The sequence below is a fragment of the Panulirus ornatus genome, chromosome 19 (assembly GCF_036320965.1).
Source record: "Panulirus ornatus isolate Po-2019 chromosome 19, ASM3632096v1, whole genome shotgun sequence".
NCBI lineage: Eukaryota > Metazoa > Arthropoda > Malacostraca > Decapoda > Palinuridae > Panulirus > Panulirus ornatus.
The window spans coordinates 183,380-201,531 of NC_092242.1; the positions used below are offsets into that span (position 1 = coordinate 183,380).

Genomic DNA, 18,152 nt, shown 5'->3' on the forward strand with positions numbered 1-18,152 from the left:
TTTGGGTTCATGCAGTATATTAGCAGAAGGAGAGAGTAATTCAGACAACTGAGAAAAAGGATGTTGCATGTCTATATAACTGAGAAAGAGGATGCTAGTGCTAAGGCATACAACTTGTTCCTTATCTTGGAGTGCTTAGTTTGATTTACAAATGAGCAAAACTAGCAGATGCATACATTCATGTGCTTATATTTGAGCACTTTGTGTATCAAACATGTGAACTAATTAACTTGGTTTTACTGAGACGTGAACTAGTGTACTTGGATTTACTTTGAAAGTTGCTGCCTCACTCACAAGAAAAAAACATAAAATTTTTGTCATAAAAGATGAAATGGTAATTCCCTTATAATACTGTTTATATCTCACTATTGAATTTAATATCACAGAAGGTTATGCCCCCAAAAGTGTTGGGCTGTAGCAATGCTTTGTGTTTTATTTACCAGAGGACTCATGGAATTTTTAAACAGGTTTTTAGGCTTCAACACCTTCAATGCCTACCAGCGAGCGAGATACTCAGCAGTAAAAATCCTGGGACGTCATTTTGCCCAACGTGACAATAACTGTGCTTCAAGTGGATCAACCGCACCTGGAGCAACAGCTAACGTTGCCACCATCAGCTCTGAAATATCTGTAGATATGAATGCAACTGGTGTTCCCAAGTTATCAGAAGCTGCTATCTGAACTTCTTTATTGATTGAGTGTATAATGATGGCAAAAATTATTCTATGAAAAGTGATAAGCCCATTGAAAGTTTGTGTTACGAATGATGCCCCTAACCCTGGAGGTGCTGACTGTACTATTGCCTTCACCCAGTGGGTTTATGCTTGCATTCTCCTTTGATCCAAAGAACGATATCAGTGATACAGGAAGTAGTCATTTGAAATAAAGTTACATTTTTGACATTGGTGATATAGTTCCATAGACATGAGTGGTTGTTGCTGAGATTCCAAAGAATTCTTTGATAAAGTCAGAATTGCAGAAGCATTGGTGAAATTGTATGTACAGCAGCTAATTGAACCTTAGGTTGTGTTATTTGAGTACAGATGTGATTTATGGCAAACCTCAATGAATAATCGATGAGGCTCTCAATGTTGATGTGAAATGATATGGACATGCAGTGTATGTTTTGCTATTTTTGGTACTTTTCCACATGCACATATGACCTATACAGATAAATGCATTCATACACACATAAGACAAGAAAAAATTTCATGAAAGCATTGTTGTTCTTTGAAGCTTGAAATAGCTTACCCATCAGCTGGAATTTGCAACTGATATGTACTGCTTTAAATTACTGTGAATGCTATATTTGTAGATGATACGTATATGAGATCACTCATTTTCATTTTGACATGATAATTCTTGTAAATCTCCAATTTTGGGCAAAGGGACACTTCATTAAGCTATTCTGGCATTTAAACAAGGTATTCTGTGCATTTTCTTCCCAAGAAATTGTCGCCACTCCAGAATCCAGCATGTACTGCTGGTGATGGTCCTAGTAATGAAGCTCAAAAATTTTGCAAATTATTGTAATTACCTGTAATTACCACACCAGCAGTAACCTTAAATATCTGTCGGATTTGTGTAACTACCACAGTAGGAGTAACCCACAACCTGTATTAGGTTAAGTTAGTTAGACTCCAGAATGCACTTCTGAAGATATATCCTGATTTGGAAGCTCAGAATAGATACCAAAGAATTTTGCAAATATACATAACTATCACAGCAGCTGTAAACCACATCTCCTTATGAAATAAACTTTTTCCTGCAGTGTTACTAATCAGCTTTTCTGCAAATTGGGTCATCTACCACACTGCCATTAATCCAGTCATCTTCACCTTGTTTTAGCTACCAGATCATTTACTCCTTGCAACATGCTGATTCAGTTGCCAAATCATTATTAAACCCATTGATATGTGATATGTTTTCAGATGTATCATCACCGACACACATTTCTACAAATGAGCTGTTGGATGTAATTTGGCCTACATATTGGATTAGCTGATCTTCCAGCAGAGAGCCACTATCAATAATTTCTTTTTTAATCATCACCTTAAAAGGCAGTTGTTAATTTTCAGCATGCAGTTGTGTTCTTGGAGATTTAACGTGAGTACTTTAGCATCCGGTAAAGAATTTTGTTTGTTTACTTACACATTACTTAAGAATCATTGGTACATAAAAGTGTTTATGCACTGTAGGAAATAGAACTGTAAAGGGGTGAGGGATCTTTGACATCTTATTGGTAGTAGAATGATCTTTCCCAAATTTTAAGAGATGTGAGTAGAGATTGGTAAGCATATAGATATACAGAACCATACTTAGATGGGAGATAGCAAAGACTAAAGTTCAGCTAGGTATTGAAACTTTAGTCAGGATGTTACCAAGAAAGATTTCATCCATTCCTGGGAGAAACTTTATTACTTAGAATGCTTCTTTCTGACGTTATTCTGTGGGATGGCTCTTTATCATATGTAAAAGAAAAAACAAACATACTGTTTATGGGATGAGTGGAGAATCTTTAAGATTTCACAAAAGTTTTCAGTTTTAGATGTAATGTGTAAGTTTTAGCCCTTTTTGCTGTGGTAGCCCAAATATTTAAGATACCTTCAGTGTGGGATATTTGCCTATATTCTCAAAAGATCTCCTTTACTTTGTTATTATGACTAACTAGATCATAATTTTCTAAATGAAATGATATACATCTCAAAGGATGAAACATTCTTTACACCTGCTATGCTCTCTTTCACTTACTCTGCTTCACTGCCAGGCATGTGAGGTATTTCTGTTCTCTCAAGTTTATGTAATGAGATGTATTGTATATTTGCAAGTGTTCTTTTCTCAAACAAATATTATTACTAAGGGTTTTCACAGCAAATTTCCATTATCTTGTAAGAATGTTTCAGTTCACAAAATTATTACCTAACTTTAGAGCACAGATCTTGTACAGTCCTCCAGGACATCTTTACTTAAACAGACCAGCACACGGAAACAATTTACCTGTAGCACGTGCTAACAATGCTTAGGATGCCACAACAGGTATCAATGGCTTTATGTAGTGTCTCGAGGCAGAATTGGTTGAATCAAGAATTTTAAAAGTGCAGATGCTCCTCGACCTATGATAGGGTCATGTTCTGATAAACCCATCATAAGTTGAAAATATCTTAAGCAAAAATACATTCAGTACTGTACATCTAACCTACCAAACATCATAGTGTAGCCTAGCATACCTTAAATGTTCTCAGAACGCTTACATTTGCCTATAGTTGGACAAGACCATCTAGCACAAAGCATATTTTATAATAAAGTGTTGAGTATCGTGTAATTTATTGAATACTGTACTAAAAAAAACAAAGCATGCTGGGCCTGAATAATGTTTGAAGCATATAACACTGAAATTGATTGCTAGATGAGGATGCTTCATCGACAGGGTCACCAATTTTTCTCTCTTCTGATGAGGCTTGAGAATAGCTGTAGAAGACACTGGAGCATTGATATTTGGATGGTGTAAATTTCTTCAGGAAGATATCAAGTGTTGATTGTACAGTTTGTTTCTTCTTTTCATCATACATTTCTCTATGACAAGCAAGAGCATCTTGTATCTTCCTGTCAGTTCTTGCGAATGTCTCGTAAATGACGTCCATTTCTTCTACCATCTGTACACCTCTGCTGATGGTAGCAAATGCCTCCACCAATTTCTTTGCTGTGAACTTTCTTAGTGCCTTTGGTATAATTTCATGCTGGACAAATATCTTCAATTTCATCTCAAGAGTAATTGCCCTCCTCTTATTGTCATCAGAGGCAGGAGACACAGTTGGGCATTTTCTATACATGATGGGATGCAAAAATACAAAACAGCATCATGAGATTATCGCACCACATATCACTAGCCCAGGAAAAGATCAAAATTCAAAATTTGAAGTACGGTTTCTGCTGAATGCGCATCACTGTCACATCATTGTAAAGTCAAAAAATCATGTCATACCATCGTATGTCGGGGAGCATCTGTGTATGCCTTGTCTGCACTGAAAAAGCTGCTTATTCATTAACAAACATTTACAGCTAAAGGGTTGGAGAATTGTCCTCTAAGACCTGATGGAACATTGTTCGGGGAAATGTACTACTAAGTGACATCATGAAACAATAAGAAGCTCAAATATAAGCTGCACATTTATTACCAAAAAATATTTGTAAGAGTTAAGGTTTGCAACAAATACAATGTCATAAAGATTTTTCAGAGTGGCTTCTCTCACCTCCAGACCTGTTTTAATACATTATCAAATGGGATACATTCAATGCTATTCTCCAACGCATTATGGGTGGGTCAAAATATTGTTTTAATGAGAAAATCATCAGTATTTAGCTGAGACCTCAGTAGGTCGAGGAAAAGCTTGTGAGGAGACATCATGTTTGTTAATAATAAATCAAGATACAGTGACAGATGAACTATGCAGACACTAAAGCATTTGCACTTATTCTTTTTTTTTTTCATAATTGTTCACCATTTCCCACATTAAAGAGGTAGGAACAGGGATGGACAAAGAAAAGTTCTCATTCTCTCATACCATTCTCTAGCTGTCTTGTTTAATGCACAAAAACCACAACTCCTATCCATACCTAGGACTCGCAAACCTTTCTGTGGTTTCCCCTAACTGCTACATGTACCTTGGTTTAGTCCACATTGCTCTGACTCCCTCCATCCTATGCATGCTTTTCATCCTCCTACATGTAAAAGTCTTGAGCACTCAGAATCCTTTTCAGTCCATTCTTCCATCACCAATTTGGTCTCTCCCTTTTCCTTGACCTCCCTCCCACTTCTGACACGTATATCCTTTTTGTTAACCTCCCCTCACTCACTCTCTCTCCATTTATCCGTACCATTTCAGCACACCCTCTTCATCTTTCTCAGCCATATTCTTATTACCACACCTCTCTCTTACCCTATCATTGCTTGTTTGATCAACCCTCCTAACACCTCAAATTGTCCTTAAATATTGAATTTCCAACACATGCATTCTCCTCCACACTTCATCTGTAGTCCATAGACAGACAAACATAAGGGTTTATTATTGAACATTACATGGCTTTGGATAGGGAGCTGTGGTTTTGGTGCAGTACACATGACACTTAGAGAATGGATGTCACCTTTCTTCTCATTTTTGCTGGCACTACATTGCTGATACTGGGTGCCGATGCTGTTTCCTATAGGGCAGGTTAGTGCCAGGAATGGATGGATATAGGCAAGCAAACTATGAGTATGTACATGTGTATATATGTTTATGGTTGTGTAAGTGTATTTTGATATGTATATGTACATGTATGTGCATGTATGCATATATGTGTGTATATGAGTAGATGAGTCTTTCTTCGTGTGTTTCCTGGTGCTACCTTGCTGACGCAGGAAATGGCGGTCATGTGTAATACAATATGATATGCATACATTTACCTATATAAACATGTACATATTCAGACTCACCCACCATCATCCATTCCCAGATATAAGTGGAGTAATATGGTAGTTGAGGGTATTTTTGGTGTACATAGGATATTTGAACAGTGTTGTGAATGGAAATGGTGAAGAGCTTGTGGATTTGTATGCTGAAAAAAGACTGGTGATTGGGAATACCTGGTTCAAAAAGAGAGATATACAGAAGTGTACATATGTGAGTAGGAGAGGTGGTAAAAGGGCAGTATTGGATTATGTATTAATTGATAGGCATGCAAAAGAGAGACTTTTGGATGTTAATGTGCTGAATGGGGCAGCTAGAGGGATGTTTGATAAATGTCTTATGGAGGCAGATTTGTAGAGGTTTTCAAAAAAGGAGAGAGAATGTTGTGGAGAAGCGAGTGGTGAGAGTAAGTGAGCTTAGAAAGGAGACTTGCGTGAGGAAGCACTAGGAGGGATTGAGTGTAGGGTGGAAAAAGGTGAGAGCAAATGACATAAGTTGGTGAGGAATGGGATGTACTTAGGGAAGCAGTAATGGCATGTGCAAAAGATGCATGTGGCATGAGAAAGGTGGAAGATGGGCAGATTTAAAAGGATAGTGGGTTATTAGTGAAAGAGAAAAGAGGCATTTGGATGATACAAGGAAGGAGTGCAAATGACTGTGACATGTATAAAAGAAAGTGGCAGGAGGTCAGGAGGAAGATGCAAAGGTTGAAAAAGAGGGCAAATGAGAGTTGGAGTGAGAGAGCATCATTAAACTTTAGGGAGAATAAAAGATGTTCTGGAAGGAGATAAATAAAATGCATAAGACAAGAGAACAAATGGGAACATTAGTGAAGGGGAGAAGTAATAACAGGTAGTGGTGAGGTGAGAAGATGAAGTGAGTATTTTGATGGTTTGCTGAATGTGTTTGATGACACAGTGGCAGATGTATGGTGTTTTGGTCAGGGTGGTGTGCGAAGTGAGAAGGTCAGGGGAGAATGGTTTGGTTAAGGGAGAAGAGAGTGAAAGCTTTGCGGAAGATGAGATCCTTCAAGGCGGCAGGTTTGGATGGTATTGCCGTAGAATTTATTAAAAAAGTGGATGACTGTGTTGTTGATTGGTTGGTAAGGATATTCAGTGTATGTATGGATCATGGTGAAGTGATTGAGGATTGGCAGAATGCATGCATATTGCCATTGTACTAAGGCAGCAGGATAAATGTGAGTGTTTAAACTACAGAGGCATAAGTTTGTTGAATATTCCTGGGAAATTGTAAGGGAGGGCATTGATTGAGAGGGTGAAGGCATGCACAGAGGATCAGATTGGGGAAGAGCAGTGTGGTTTCAGAAGTGGTAGAGGATGTGTGGATCAAGTGTTTCCTTTGAAGAATGTGTAAGAAAAACTTAGAAAAATAGGTGGATTTGTCTGTAGCATTTATGGATCTGGAGAAGGCATATGATAGGGTTAATAAAGGTGCTTTGTGGAAGCTATTAAGAGTGTATGGTGTGGGAGGAAAGCTTCTAGAAGTTGTGAAAAATTTTCCCAAGGATGTAGGGCATGTGTACAAGTAGGAGGAGAGGATAGTGATTGCTTCCCAGTGAAGGTAGGTCTGTGGCAGGGTGTGTGATGTCACCATGGTTGTTTGATTTGTTAATGGATGGGGTGGTTAATGAGATAAATGTAAGAGTTTTAGAGAGAGGGGTGAATATACAATCTGTTGGGAATGATAAAGCTTGGAAAGTGAGTCATTTGTTCGCCAATAATACAGCACTGGTGGCTGATTCGAGTGAGAAACTGCAGAATGGTGACTGAGTTTGGAAGTGTTGAAAAGAAAAAAGTTGATAGTAAACGTGAATATGAGCAAGGTTATTAGCTTCATTAGTGTTGAGGGACAAGTTAGTTGGGATGTAGGTTTGAATGGAGAAAAATTGGAGGAAGTGAAGTGTTTTTAATATCTGGGAGTGAACTTGGCAGTGAATGGAACCATGGAAATGGAGGTGAGTCATAGGGTGGGGGAGGGAATGAAGGTTCTGGGAGCAATGATGAATGTGTGGAAAGAGAGAACAATATCTTGGAGAGCAAAAATGGCTATGTTTGAAGGAATAGTAGTTCCAACAATATTATATGGTTGTGAGGCATGCGCATTAGATAGGGTTGTACAGAGGAGGGTGGATGTATTGGAAATGAAATGCTTGAGGACAATATGTGGTTTGACTGACTAAATAATGAAAGGGTAAGAGAGATGTAATGAAAGGAGTGTAGTTGAGGGAACAGAAGAGGGTGTGTTGAAATGGTTTGGACATATGGAACGGATGAGTAAGGAAAGGTTGACAAAGGGATATATGTGTCAGAGGTGGAGGGTACAAGGAGAAGCAGGAGACCAAAGTGAAGGGGTAGGATGGAGTGAAAAAGATTTTGAGTAATTGGGGCCTGAACAATCAAGAGGGTGAGAGGTGTGCAAGGAATAGCATGAATTTAAAGAATTTGGTAGACCAGGGTCAACATGTCAGTGGACTGAACCAGAGCATGTGAAATATCTGGGATAAATCTTGGAAAGGCCTGTGGGGCCTGGATATGGATGGGGAGCTGTGGTTTCAGTGCATTACACATGACAGCTAGAGATTGAGTGTGAGGGAATGTGGTCTCTTTTTTTTGTTTGTTTTTCTAGTGCTACCTCACTAACGCAGGTGGTGGCGATGCCGTTTTCTGTGGGGCAGAGTGTCGCTGGGAATGGATGAAGTCAAGCATGTATGAATATGTACATGTGTTTATACGTATATAGCTGTGTATGTGCATGATTATGTTGATATGTATATGTTACTTGTATGTATATCTGTGTGTATATGAGTAGTTGGGTCTTTCTTTGTGTGTTTTCCAGTGCTACCTCGCTGATACAGGAAACAGCGATCAATTACAGTAATGAAATGATATTAAATGAAGGATATGTTTACATGAATTGTATAAGACAAGCATAGATTTAATATTTAGGAGTAACGCACGTCAATCTAAACCTACAGTACATTAAAACCTATAAAGTTATCACATTACATTAGTTAGGAACATAAATCAAGATACCTTATGAATTACAAGTGCTGTGATGTATGGTATACTGGAGTTCTTGAGCCTGGCACCACATCGGAAAAGTTGAAAATGGTCTGAGGTCTATGTGCTTCTTATACTGATCTCTCACTGTCATGGAGGCAGTTGGTCAGGGTATTGTGGTGTTGCCAAGAGTCTCAGTCCAAACTTAAGTCCCAGTTCCTCACATTTCTGGGTCAGGGTGTCAAGCTCAAACATTCCAGAGACATCCTGGTAATTGGTGTCCCATCCCACTGCAAACTTCAGTACTTGATGTTGGATTTTTTCTGTTTGTTTGGTCTGGTGTAAAGTGGAAGAGTGGGCAGCAGTACTCCAGGATGGGTCAAATGTATGCCATGTAAGCTTTGATAAGTTGGTGTGGTGGGACGTTAAATTTATTTAGGGTTTAGAAAATATGAGGAAGTTTGACGTGGTTCTTCCATGAGAGGTCATTAGTTATGGTCACACCTAGCAGCTTATTGCTGCTCACCAACAGGGTGCTGGTGTTACCTATCCTCAGATCTGGGTAAGCTAGGGATTTCTTCCTGGTGGGTACATGCATAACTTGGCACTTTTTATGTTGAGGTCCATGTTGCTTTCTAAAGCAGTTTGTAGATTTTGAGTGGCTTGTTGTAAGGTACTGTTGGTGTATATTTCCTCTTGTGGACTCGCCTCATAGACTGTCAGATTGTCTTTGTATTGAGGCATGTGCAAAAGTCCCTGATGGTGCTGTTGATCATTGCCTGGAAGACAACGGGTCCGCACATAGTACCCTGAAGGGCATTACATGTTGGCCTGCTCCTCCGGCTAAGCTTTCCAGAAGGGCCATGAACACTCCATGCCTGACCATCAAGGAAGTTGCAGAACTATTGGAAAAGGATGGATCACAGTCCTAATTCATAGTCTCTGGATGACAATTGTGAGTGGTCTATGACATCAAAACCTTTTCAGAAATCATACTTGATTACAATATAGTTTGCCGTGTTTATCAACATTTGTCAACATATCATGACAGACAGGCAAGGTAGTATGCAGTTAAGAATCGTTTCATGTTGCCATCCTGTCTTGGATCAGTGTTTGGAAGAATGTCAGACATAATCTGTGGTGCAACAAAATTATCAAGGACCTTGCTAAAAGTGGGAGTAGAGCTGATGGGTCTCATTTCATAAATGAAGCTGAATTACATTTTTTGGGCACTGGGATGATATTTGCTCGGCAACTGAGGGAAAGCACATGTCCTTCCCTGAGAGACCTATATGTGGGTGAGAGGTATGCTCATTTCAGTTGCAAATTCCTTAATAAGCATGATGTAAGGTCATTTGGAGGTGTGGCCTTGATGCTCCTCAGCTGTAAGAGATGTTTGGCCATATCCCATGGTTGGAGTTCTATGGTGCTATACTCTGCTTGGAGGTAGGCAGGCAAAGATGGTGTGTGGAGAGGGGGCAGGAGATTCCATCAGACTTCCGTCATCTGGTGTATTGTGTGACTTTTTTTCTTGGGTTAGGGTTTGCAATTCTTGAGGGATTGCAGCTCCTGATACCAACCTTCTTTCATGTCTTCACAAAGGTTAGAGATGCAGCGAAGATACCATCTTGATTTGGTAGATTTTTTTCTTGCATCTGCTCTAAGTTGGAAGAGTCACTGCTTTGTGCCAGATCATGATGAGATATAAGACACTTTATTTGTGTTGTTGTCCAGCCTGCAGAGTTGTTGTCCTGCTTAGTAAAGAGTATTATAGGGTAACAGTCCTCATACTTAGTCTGGAGTTAATGCCAAAAGCATTTTACTGTATGGTCAAAGCCTGTCATTGATGTGGTATTCATCCAGGCCTCATTACAAATCCATTACCCAAAGGACCTGATCGATGAATCCTTAAGTGGCCAGATTGAGATGGTTTTGTGTATAGTGTTGTTTGGGGGCACATTTCCAGATCACAACACGATGGTCCAGTGTACTAAGTGGAGCCACTGTGAAGGGGGTTTTGCTCTGTACTGTGATGGCTGTGACAATTTTGTGCAAGGTCCCACGCCCTCTTGTTACATACACTGTTTGTTGAACTTCAAGACTCCGGCATAGATTATCACAGTCTCATAAGATAATGATACAGGATGCTGGCTTTGCATCCATGAAATATACCAAATATACCCATTTTTGTCATCCTTCCTGTTGATAAACTTTCTTTCCACACATTCCTGAATGCTCCCAGAACCTTTTCCCACAACTCACCCACCCTGTGGCTCATCTGTTTTCATTGTTCCATTTGCTGCCATATCCACTCCTAGGTCACTGAAACACCCTACTTTCTCCAAATTTTCTCAATTTAAAGTCACACCTCAGATAACCTGTCCCCTGCATTGCTAAACCTAAATAACCTTGCTTTCATTCACATTTACTCGCAACTTTCTCCTTTCTCACACTCCAAATTTAGGCACCACTTTTTGCAGTTTCTCACTTGAATATGCCTCTAGTGCTGTGTCATCTGCAAACAACATCTGATTCACCTCCCTGGCCTTTTCACCCCCTACAGACTGTCTACTCACCTCTGTCTCCCACATCCTTGCATTTACCTCCCTTACCACCCTATCCGTAAACAAATTAAACGCTTTGGTGACATCACACATCCCTGCTGCAGACCCACCTTTAACTGGAACCACTCACCCTCCTCTCTTCCTGCTCACACACTTGCTTAATCTCTCGATAAAACTCCTCATTGATTCTAACAGCTTTCTTCCCACACTTCATATTCATAGGACCTTCCACAAAGCACCCCTATCAACCTTATCATATTCTTTAAGTAGATCTATAAATGCCACATAGAAACCATTTTTTTTTAAGGATTTTTCATACACATTCTACAAAGCAAACACCTGATCCACAAATCCTTTACCACTCCTGAAACTGCATTGCTCCTCCCTAATCTTATCCTCTGTGCTTACCTTCACCTTTTCAATCACCAATCTCCCGTTCAGCTTACTGAGTACACTCAACAGACTTAGACTTCTGTTGTTTGAACATACCTTTTATACAGTGGCACTATACATGCTATCCTCCAATTCTCAGCACCTCACGCACTGAAAATCTTAACTAATAATAATTTTGATTTTAAGCTCTTATTTATGTTTGTAAAAGCTAACACAGTAATGATAGTATAAGCTAACAGAATAACAATGATACAACACAGTCACCCCTTGCATTCATATGTAAGCTAAAAACTTTTTTTTTTTTTTTTTTTCTTACAAGAGAAAATACCTGATTTACCTTTTGATATATCTAGACATAGTTTTTCCAAATAGTATGCAGGTCAGTGACTTACTTGAATACATCAAAGATTATTATGGTAAAATAAAGCTTTTTATAGAAAAGAGTTCATCCACTCTCGTATCATGTAAGTATACCCAGTTTTACATTAACTGATAGTTTTTCCATGTCCTTGGCACAACTTATTAAATGCTGAGCTCTTTCTCATTTTAGAAGGATCAAAATAGCAATTTAAAGGGGAAGTTTTTCTGTACTTAGCTAAAAACTGAATAAGCAAAGAAAAAGGATGTGAGGAGGTGCTATGTATATTAAATCCTGATGCATGGACAGACATATAGATAAAAAGAAATATGACATCTTAGGAGCTAATTACAAGTATTTACATCAGATACAGTATATACACATAGGGGCACACACACACAGAGGTCATGGTATGGCGACTTCTGGTAACCCAGAAGTCGGAGAGGCATACCTTACTTGGCAAAAAATTTTCACTGATCAGATTAGTCATTAACTTACCACATGCATAATATCCATAGCTTAGATTTTTTTTTCAAAGTGCCTGCAATTAAACATGATTTCACAATATTTCTTTCCAGAACACAATTTGAATTTGTAATGGTGGAAGTCTTCTCCCTATCTATGTGGTAAGCAAAAGGGACTATATTTTGGCAGCTTCTGACACTATTTATACTAACTGATGTGTCTCTTAACTCTTTCCCTCTATGACTGACATAAAGCACAACAACCTTCACAAGAAATTTTATACACATTCTCTCACCACCTTAGGATTATGTTTAACATTTTTTTTTTTTTTTTTTAAACGTGTGAAATATTTCTCTCTCTCTCTCTCTCTCTCTCTCTCTCTCTCTCTCTCTCTCTCTCTCTCTCTCTCTCTCTCTCTCTCTCTCTCTCTCTCTCTCTCTCTCTCTCTCATTTTCCTGTAATGTATATCATATAGATATATGACTTTTCATACTTGATCGCCATTTCCCGCATTAGTGAGGTATTGCTAGAAAACAGACGAAGAATTATGTATTTCTTTTTTCATGCTTGATCACCATTTCCTGCATTAGTAAGGTAGCGACAGGAAACAGATGAAGAAAGAATCTTCCACTCACATACACATATATGTCTGTCCATTTGGTTAACGTGTTTACCAAATGGCGTCCTAGCTGCGTCTCTTCGATGTATATCAACTAACTGTTATATTTCTCTCATGTCTCCCCTGATGATATGATTATTACACGAAAGTGCACTTGGGAAGTTTTCGTGTTTCATTTTCCCCGTGGACTCGTAGGAATATCTTGATCACGCGCAAAATTGTGATCCTTTCCAATATAAAAATTCTACCTCGCTAACGCGGGAAATGGCGAATAGTTTAAAAAAAAATATATATATATATATATATATATATATATATATATATATATATATATATATATATATATATATTCTTTCTTTCAAACTGTTCGCCATTTCCCGCATTAGCGAGGTAGCGTTAAGAACAGAGGACTGGGCCTTTGAGGGAATACCCTCACCTGGCCCAATTCTCTGTTCCTTCTTTTGGAAAATTAAAAAAAAAAACAAGAGGGGAGGATTTCCAGCCCCCCGCTCCCTCCCCTTTTAGTCGCCTTTTACGACACGCAGGGAATACGTGGGAAGTATTCTTTGTCCCCTATCCCCAGGGAAAATATATATATATATATATTTTTTTTTTTTTTTTTTTTTTTTTATACTTTGTCGCTGTCTCCCGCGTTTGCGAGGTAGCGCAAGGAAACAGACGAAAGAAATGGCCCAACCCCCCCCATACACATGTATATACATACGTCCACACACGCAAATATACATACCTACACAGCTTTCCATGGTTTACCCCAGACGCTTCACATGCCTTGATTCAATCCACTGACAGCACGTCAACCCCGGTATACCACATCGCTCCAATTCACTCTATTCCTTGCCCTCCTTTCACCCTCCTGCATGTTCAGGCCCCGATCACACAAAATCTTTTTCACTCCATCTTTCCACCTCCAATTTGGTCTCCCTCTTCTCCTTGCTCCCTCCACCTCCGACACATATATCCTCTTGGTCAATCTTTCCTCACTCATCCTCTCCATGTGCCCAAGCCACTTCAAAACACCCTCTTCTGCTCTCTCAACCACGCTCTTTTTATTTCCACACATCTCTCTTACCCTTACGTTACTCACTCGATCAAACCACCTCACACCACACATTGTCCTCAAACATCTCATTTCCAGCACATCCATCCTCCTGCGCACAACTCTATCCATAGCCCACGCCTCGCAACCATACAACATTGTTGGAACCACTATTCCTTCAAACATACCCATTTTTGCTTTCCGAGATAATATTCTCGACTTCCACACATTCTTCAAGGCCCCCAGAATTTTCACCCCCTCCCCCACCCTATGATCCACTTCCGCTTCCATGGTTCCATCCGCTGCCAGATCCACTCCCAGATATCTAAAACACTTCACTTCCTCCAGTTTTTCTCCATTCAAACTCACCTCCCAATTGACTTGACCCTCAACCCTACTGTACCTAATAACCTTGCTCTTATTCACATTTACTCTTAACTTTCTTCTTCCACACACTTTACCAAACTCAGTCACCAGCTTCTGCAGTTTCTCACATGAATCAGCCACCAGCGCTGTATCATCAGCGAACAACAACTGACTCACTTCCCAAGCTCTCTCATCCCCAACAGACTTCATACTTGCCCCTCTTTCCAAAACTCTTGCATTCACCTCCCTAACAATCCCATCCATAAACAAATTAAACAACCATGGAGACATCACATACCCCTGCCGCAAACCTACATTCACTGACAACCAATCACTTTCCTCTCTTCCTACACGTACACATGCCTTACATCCTCGATAAAAACTTTTCACTGCTTCTACCAACTCTCCTCCCACACCATATATTCTTAATACCTTCCACAGAGCATCTCTATCAACTCTATCATATGCCTTCTCCAGATCCATAAATGCTACATACAAATCCATTTGCTTTTCTAAGTATTTCTCACATACATTCTTCAAAGCAAACACCTGATCCACACATCCTCTACCACTTCTGAAACCACACTGCTCTTCCCCAATCTGATGCTCTGTACATGCCTTCACCCTCTCAATCAATACCCTCCCATATAATTTACCAGGAATACTCATCAAACTTATACCTCTGTAATTTGAGCACTCACTCTTATCCCCTTTGCCTTTGTACAATGGCACTATGCAAGCATTCCGCCAATCCTCAGGCACCTCACCATGAGTCATACATACATTAAATAACCTTACCAACCAGTCAATAATACAGTCACCCCCTTTTTTTAATAAATTCCACTGTAATACCATCCAAACCTGCTGCCTTGCCGGCTTTCATCTTCCGCAAAGCTTTTACTACCTCTTCTCTGTTTACCAAATCATTTTCCCTAACCCTCTCACTTTGCACACCACCTCGACCAAAACACCCTATATCTGCCACTCTATCATCAAACACATTCAACAAACCTTCAAAATACTCGCTCCATCTCCTTCTCACATCACCACTACTTGTTATCACCTCCCCATTTGCGCCCTTCACTGAAGTTCCCATTTGCTCCCTTGTCTTACGCACTTTGTTTACCTCCTTCCAGAACATCTTTTTATTCTCCCTAAAATTTAATGATACTCTCTCACCCCAACTCTCATTTGCCCTCTTTTTCACCTCTTGCACCTTTCTCTTGACCTCCTGTCTCTTTCTTTTATACATCTCCCACTCAATTGCATTTTTTCCCTGCAAAAATCGTCCAAATGCCTCTCTCTTCTCTTTCACTAATAATCTTACTTCTTCATCCCACCACTCACTACCCTTTCTAATCAACCAACCTCCCACTCTTCTCATGCCACAAGCATCTTTTGCGCAATCCATCACTGATTCCCTAAATACATCCCATTCCTCCCCCACTCCCCTTACTTCCATTGTTCTCACCTTTTTCCATTCTGTACTCAGTCTCTCCTGGTACTTCCTCACACAAGTCTCCTTCCCAAGCTCACTTACTCTCACCACCCTCTTCACCCCAACATTCACTCTTCTTTTCTGAAAACCCATACAAATCTTCACCTTAGCCTCCACAAGATAATGATCAGACATCCCTCCAGTTGCACCTCTCAGCACATTAACATCCAAAAGTCGCTCTTTCGCACGCCTGTCAATTAACACATAATCCAATAACGCTCTCTGGCCAACTCTCCTACTTACATACGTATACTTATGTATATCTCGCTTTTTAAACCAGGTATTCCCAATCACCAGTCCTTTTTCAGCACATAAATCTACAAGCTCTTCACCATTTCCATTTACAACACTGAACACCCCATGTATACCAATTATTCCCTCAATTGCCACATTACTCACCTTTGCATTCAAATCACCCATCACTATAACCCGGTCTCGTGCATCAAAACCACTAACACACTCATTCAGCTGCTCCCAAAACACTTGCCTCTCATGATCTTTCTTCTCATGCCCAGGTACATATGCACCAATAATCACCCATCTCCCTCCATCAACTTTCAGTTTTACCCATATTAATCGAGAATTTACTTTCTTACATTCTATCACACACTCCCACAACTCCTGTTTCAGGAGTACTGCTACTCCTTCCCTTGCTCTTGTCCTCTCACTAACCCCTGACTTTACTCCCAAGACATTCCCAAACCACTCTTCCCCTTTACCCTTGAGCTTGGTTTACTCGAGCCAAAACATCCAGGTTCCTTTCCTCAAACATACTACCTATCTCTCCTTTTTTCACATCTTGGTTACATCCACACACATTTAGACACCCCAGTCTGAGCCTTCGAGGAGGATGAGCACTCCCCGCGTGACTCCTTCTGTTTCCCCATTTCAGAAAGTTAAAAAAATACAAAGAGGGGAGGATTTCTGGCCCCCCGCTCCCCGTCCCCTCTAGTCGCCTTCTACGACACGCGAGGAATGCGTGGGAAGTATTCTTTCACCCCTATCCCCAGGGATAATATATATATACATACATATACATACACATACATACGCACATATACACACACACATACATATATATACATATGAAAAATGTAAGAAATAATTTAGAAACTGAAACTTCTAGCTTGAAATGAAATGAAAAAATGAATGTCACATAATGGTTCAACTCTGGCTATGGAAAAGGGAAAATGTATAATTTATTTACACAAACGTCAATAGTAGTTCTCATCAATTTAATCACTGTATCAATAAGCTTCAATGTCTAAGCTACATTTTTTCCAATTTCAATATATATATATATATATATATATATATATATATATATATATTTTTCTTTTTTTTTTTTGCTTTGTCGCTGTCTCCCGCATTTGCGAGATAGCGCAAGGAAACAGACGAAAGAAATGGCCCAACCCACCCCCATACACATGTATATACATACGTCCACACACACAAATATACATACCTACACAGCTTTCCATGGTTTACCCCAGACGCTTCACATGCCCTGATTCAATCCACTGACAGCACGTCAACCCCGGTATACCACATCGCTCCAATTCACTCTATTCCTTGCCCTCCTTTCACCCTCCTGCATGTTCAGGCCCCGATCACACAAAATCTTTTTCACTCCATCTTTCCACCTCCAATTTGGTCTCCCTCTTCTCCTTGCTCCCTCCACCTCCGACACATATATCCTCTTGGTCAATCTTTCCTCACTCATCCTCTCCATGTGCCCAAGCCACTTCAAAACACCCTCTTCTGCTCTCTCAACCACGCTCTTTTTATTTCCACACATCTCTCTTACCCTTACGTTACTCACTCGATCAAACCACCTCACACCACACATTGTCCTCAAACATCTCATTTCCAGCACATCCATCCTCCTGCGCACAACTCTATCCATAGCCCACGCCTCGCAACCATACAACATTGTTGGAACCACTATTCCTTCAAACATACCCATTTTTGCTTTCCGAGATAATATTCTCGACTTCCACACATTCTTCAAGGCCCCCAGAATTTTCACCCCCTCCCCCACCCTATGATCCACTTCCGCTTCCATGGTTCCATCCGCTGCCAGATCCACTCCCAGATATCTAAAACACTTCACTTCCTCCAGTTTTTCTCCATTCAAACTCACCTCCCAATTGACTTGACCCTCAACCCTACTGTACCTAATAACCTTGCTCTTATTCACATTTACTCTTAACTTTCTTCTTCCACACACTTTACCAAACTCAGTCACCAGCTTCTGCAGTTTCTCACATGAATCAGCCACCAGCGCTGTATCATCAGCGAACAACAACTGACTCACTTCCCAAGCTCTCTCATCCCCAACAGACTTCATACTTGCCCCTCTTTC

At 40.0% G+C, this 18,152-nt stretch overlaps 1 protein-coding gene across 5 annotated transcripts in view; it reads left to right on the top strand.

Moving 5' to 3' along the window:
* The window catches only part of LOC139755299 (uncharacterized), a 151,755-nt gene extending 139,226 nt beyond the window's left edge, over positions 1-12,529 (top strand). For all 5 annotated transcript variants that reach the window (XM_071673412.1, XM_071673414.1, XM_071673411.1 and 2 more), the window contains one exon: positions 468-12,529. In XM_071673412.1, the coding sequence (XP_071529513.1) occupies positions 468-681 (214 nt within the window). In that variant the 3' untranslated portion in view covers positions 682-12,529. The remainder of the gene's footprint in view (positions 1-467) is intronic.
* Positions 12,530-18,152: the final 5,623 nt, after the last annotated feature.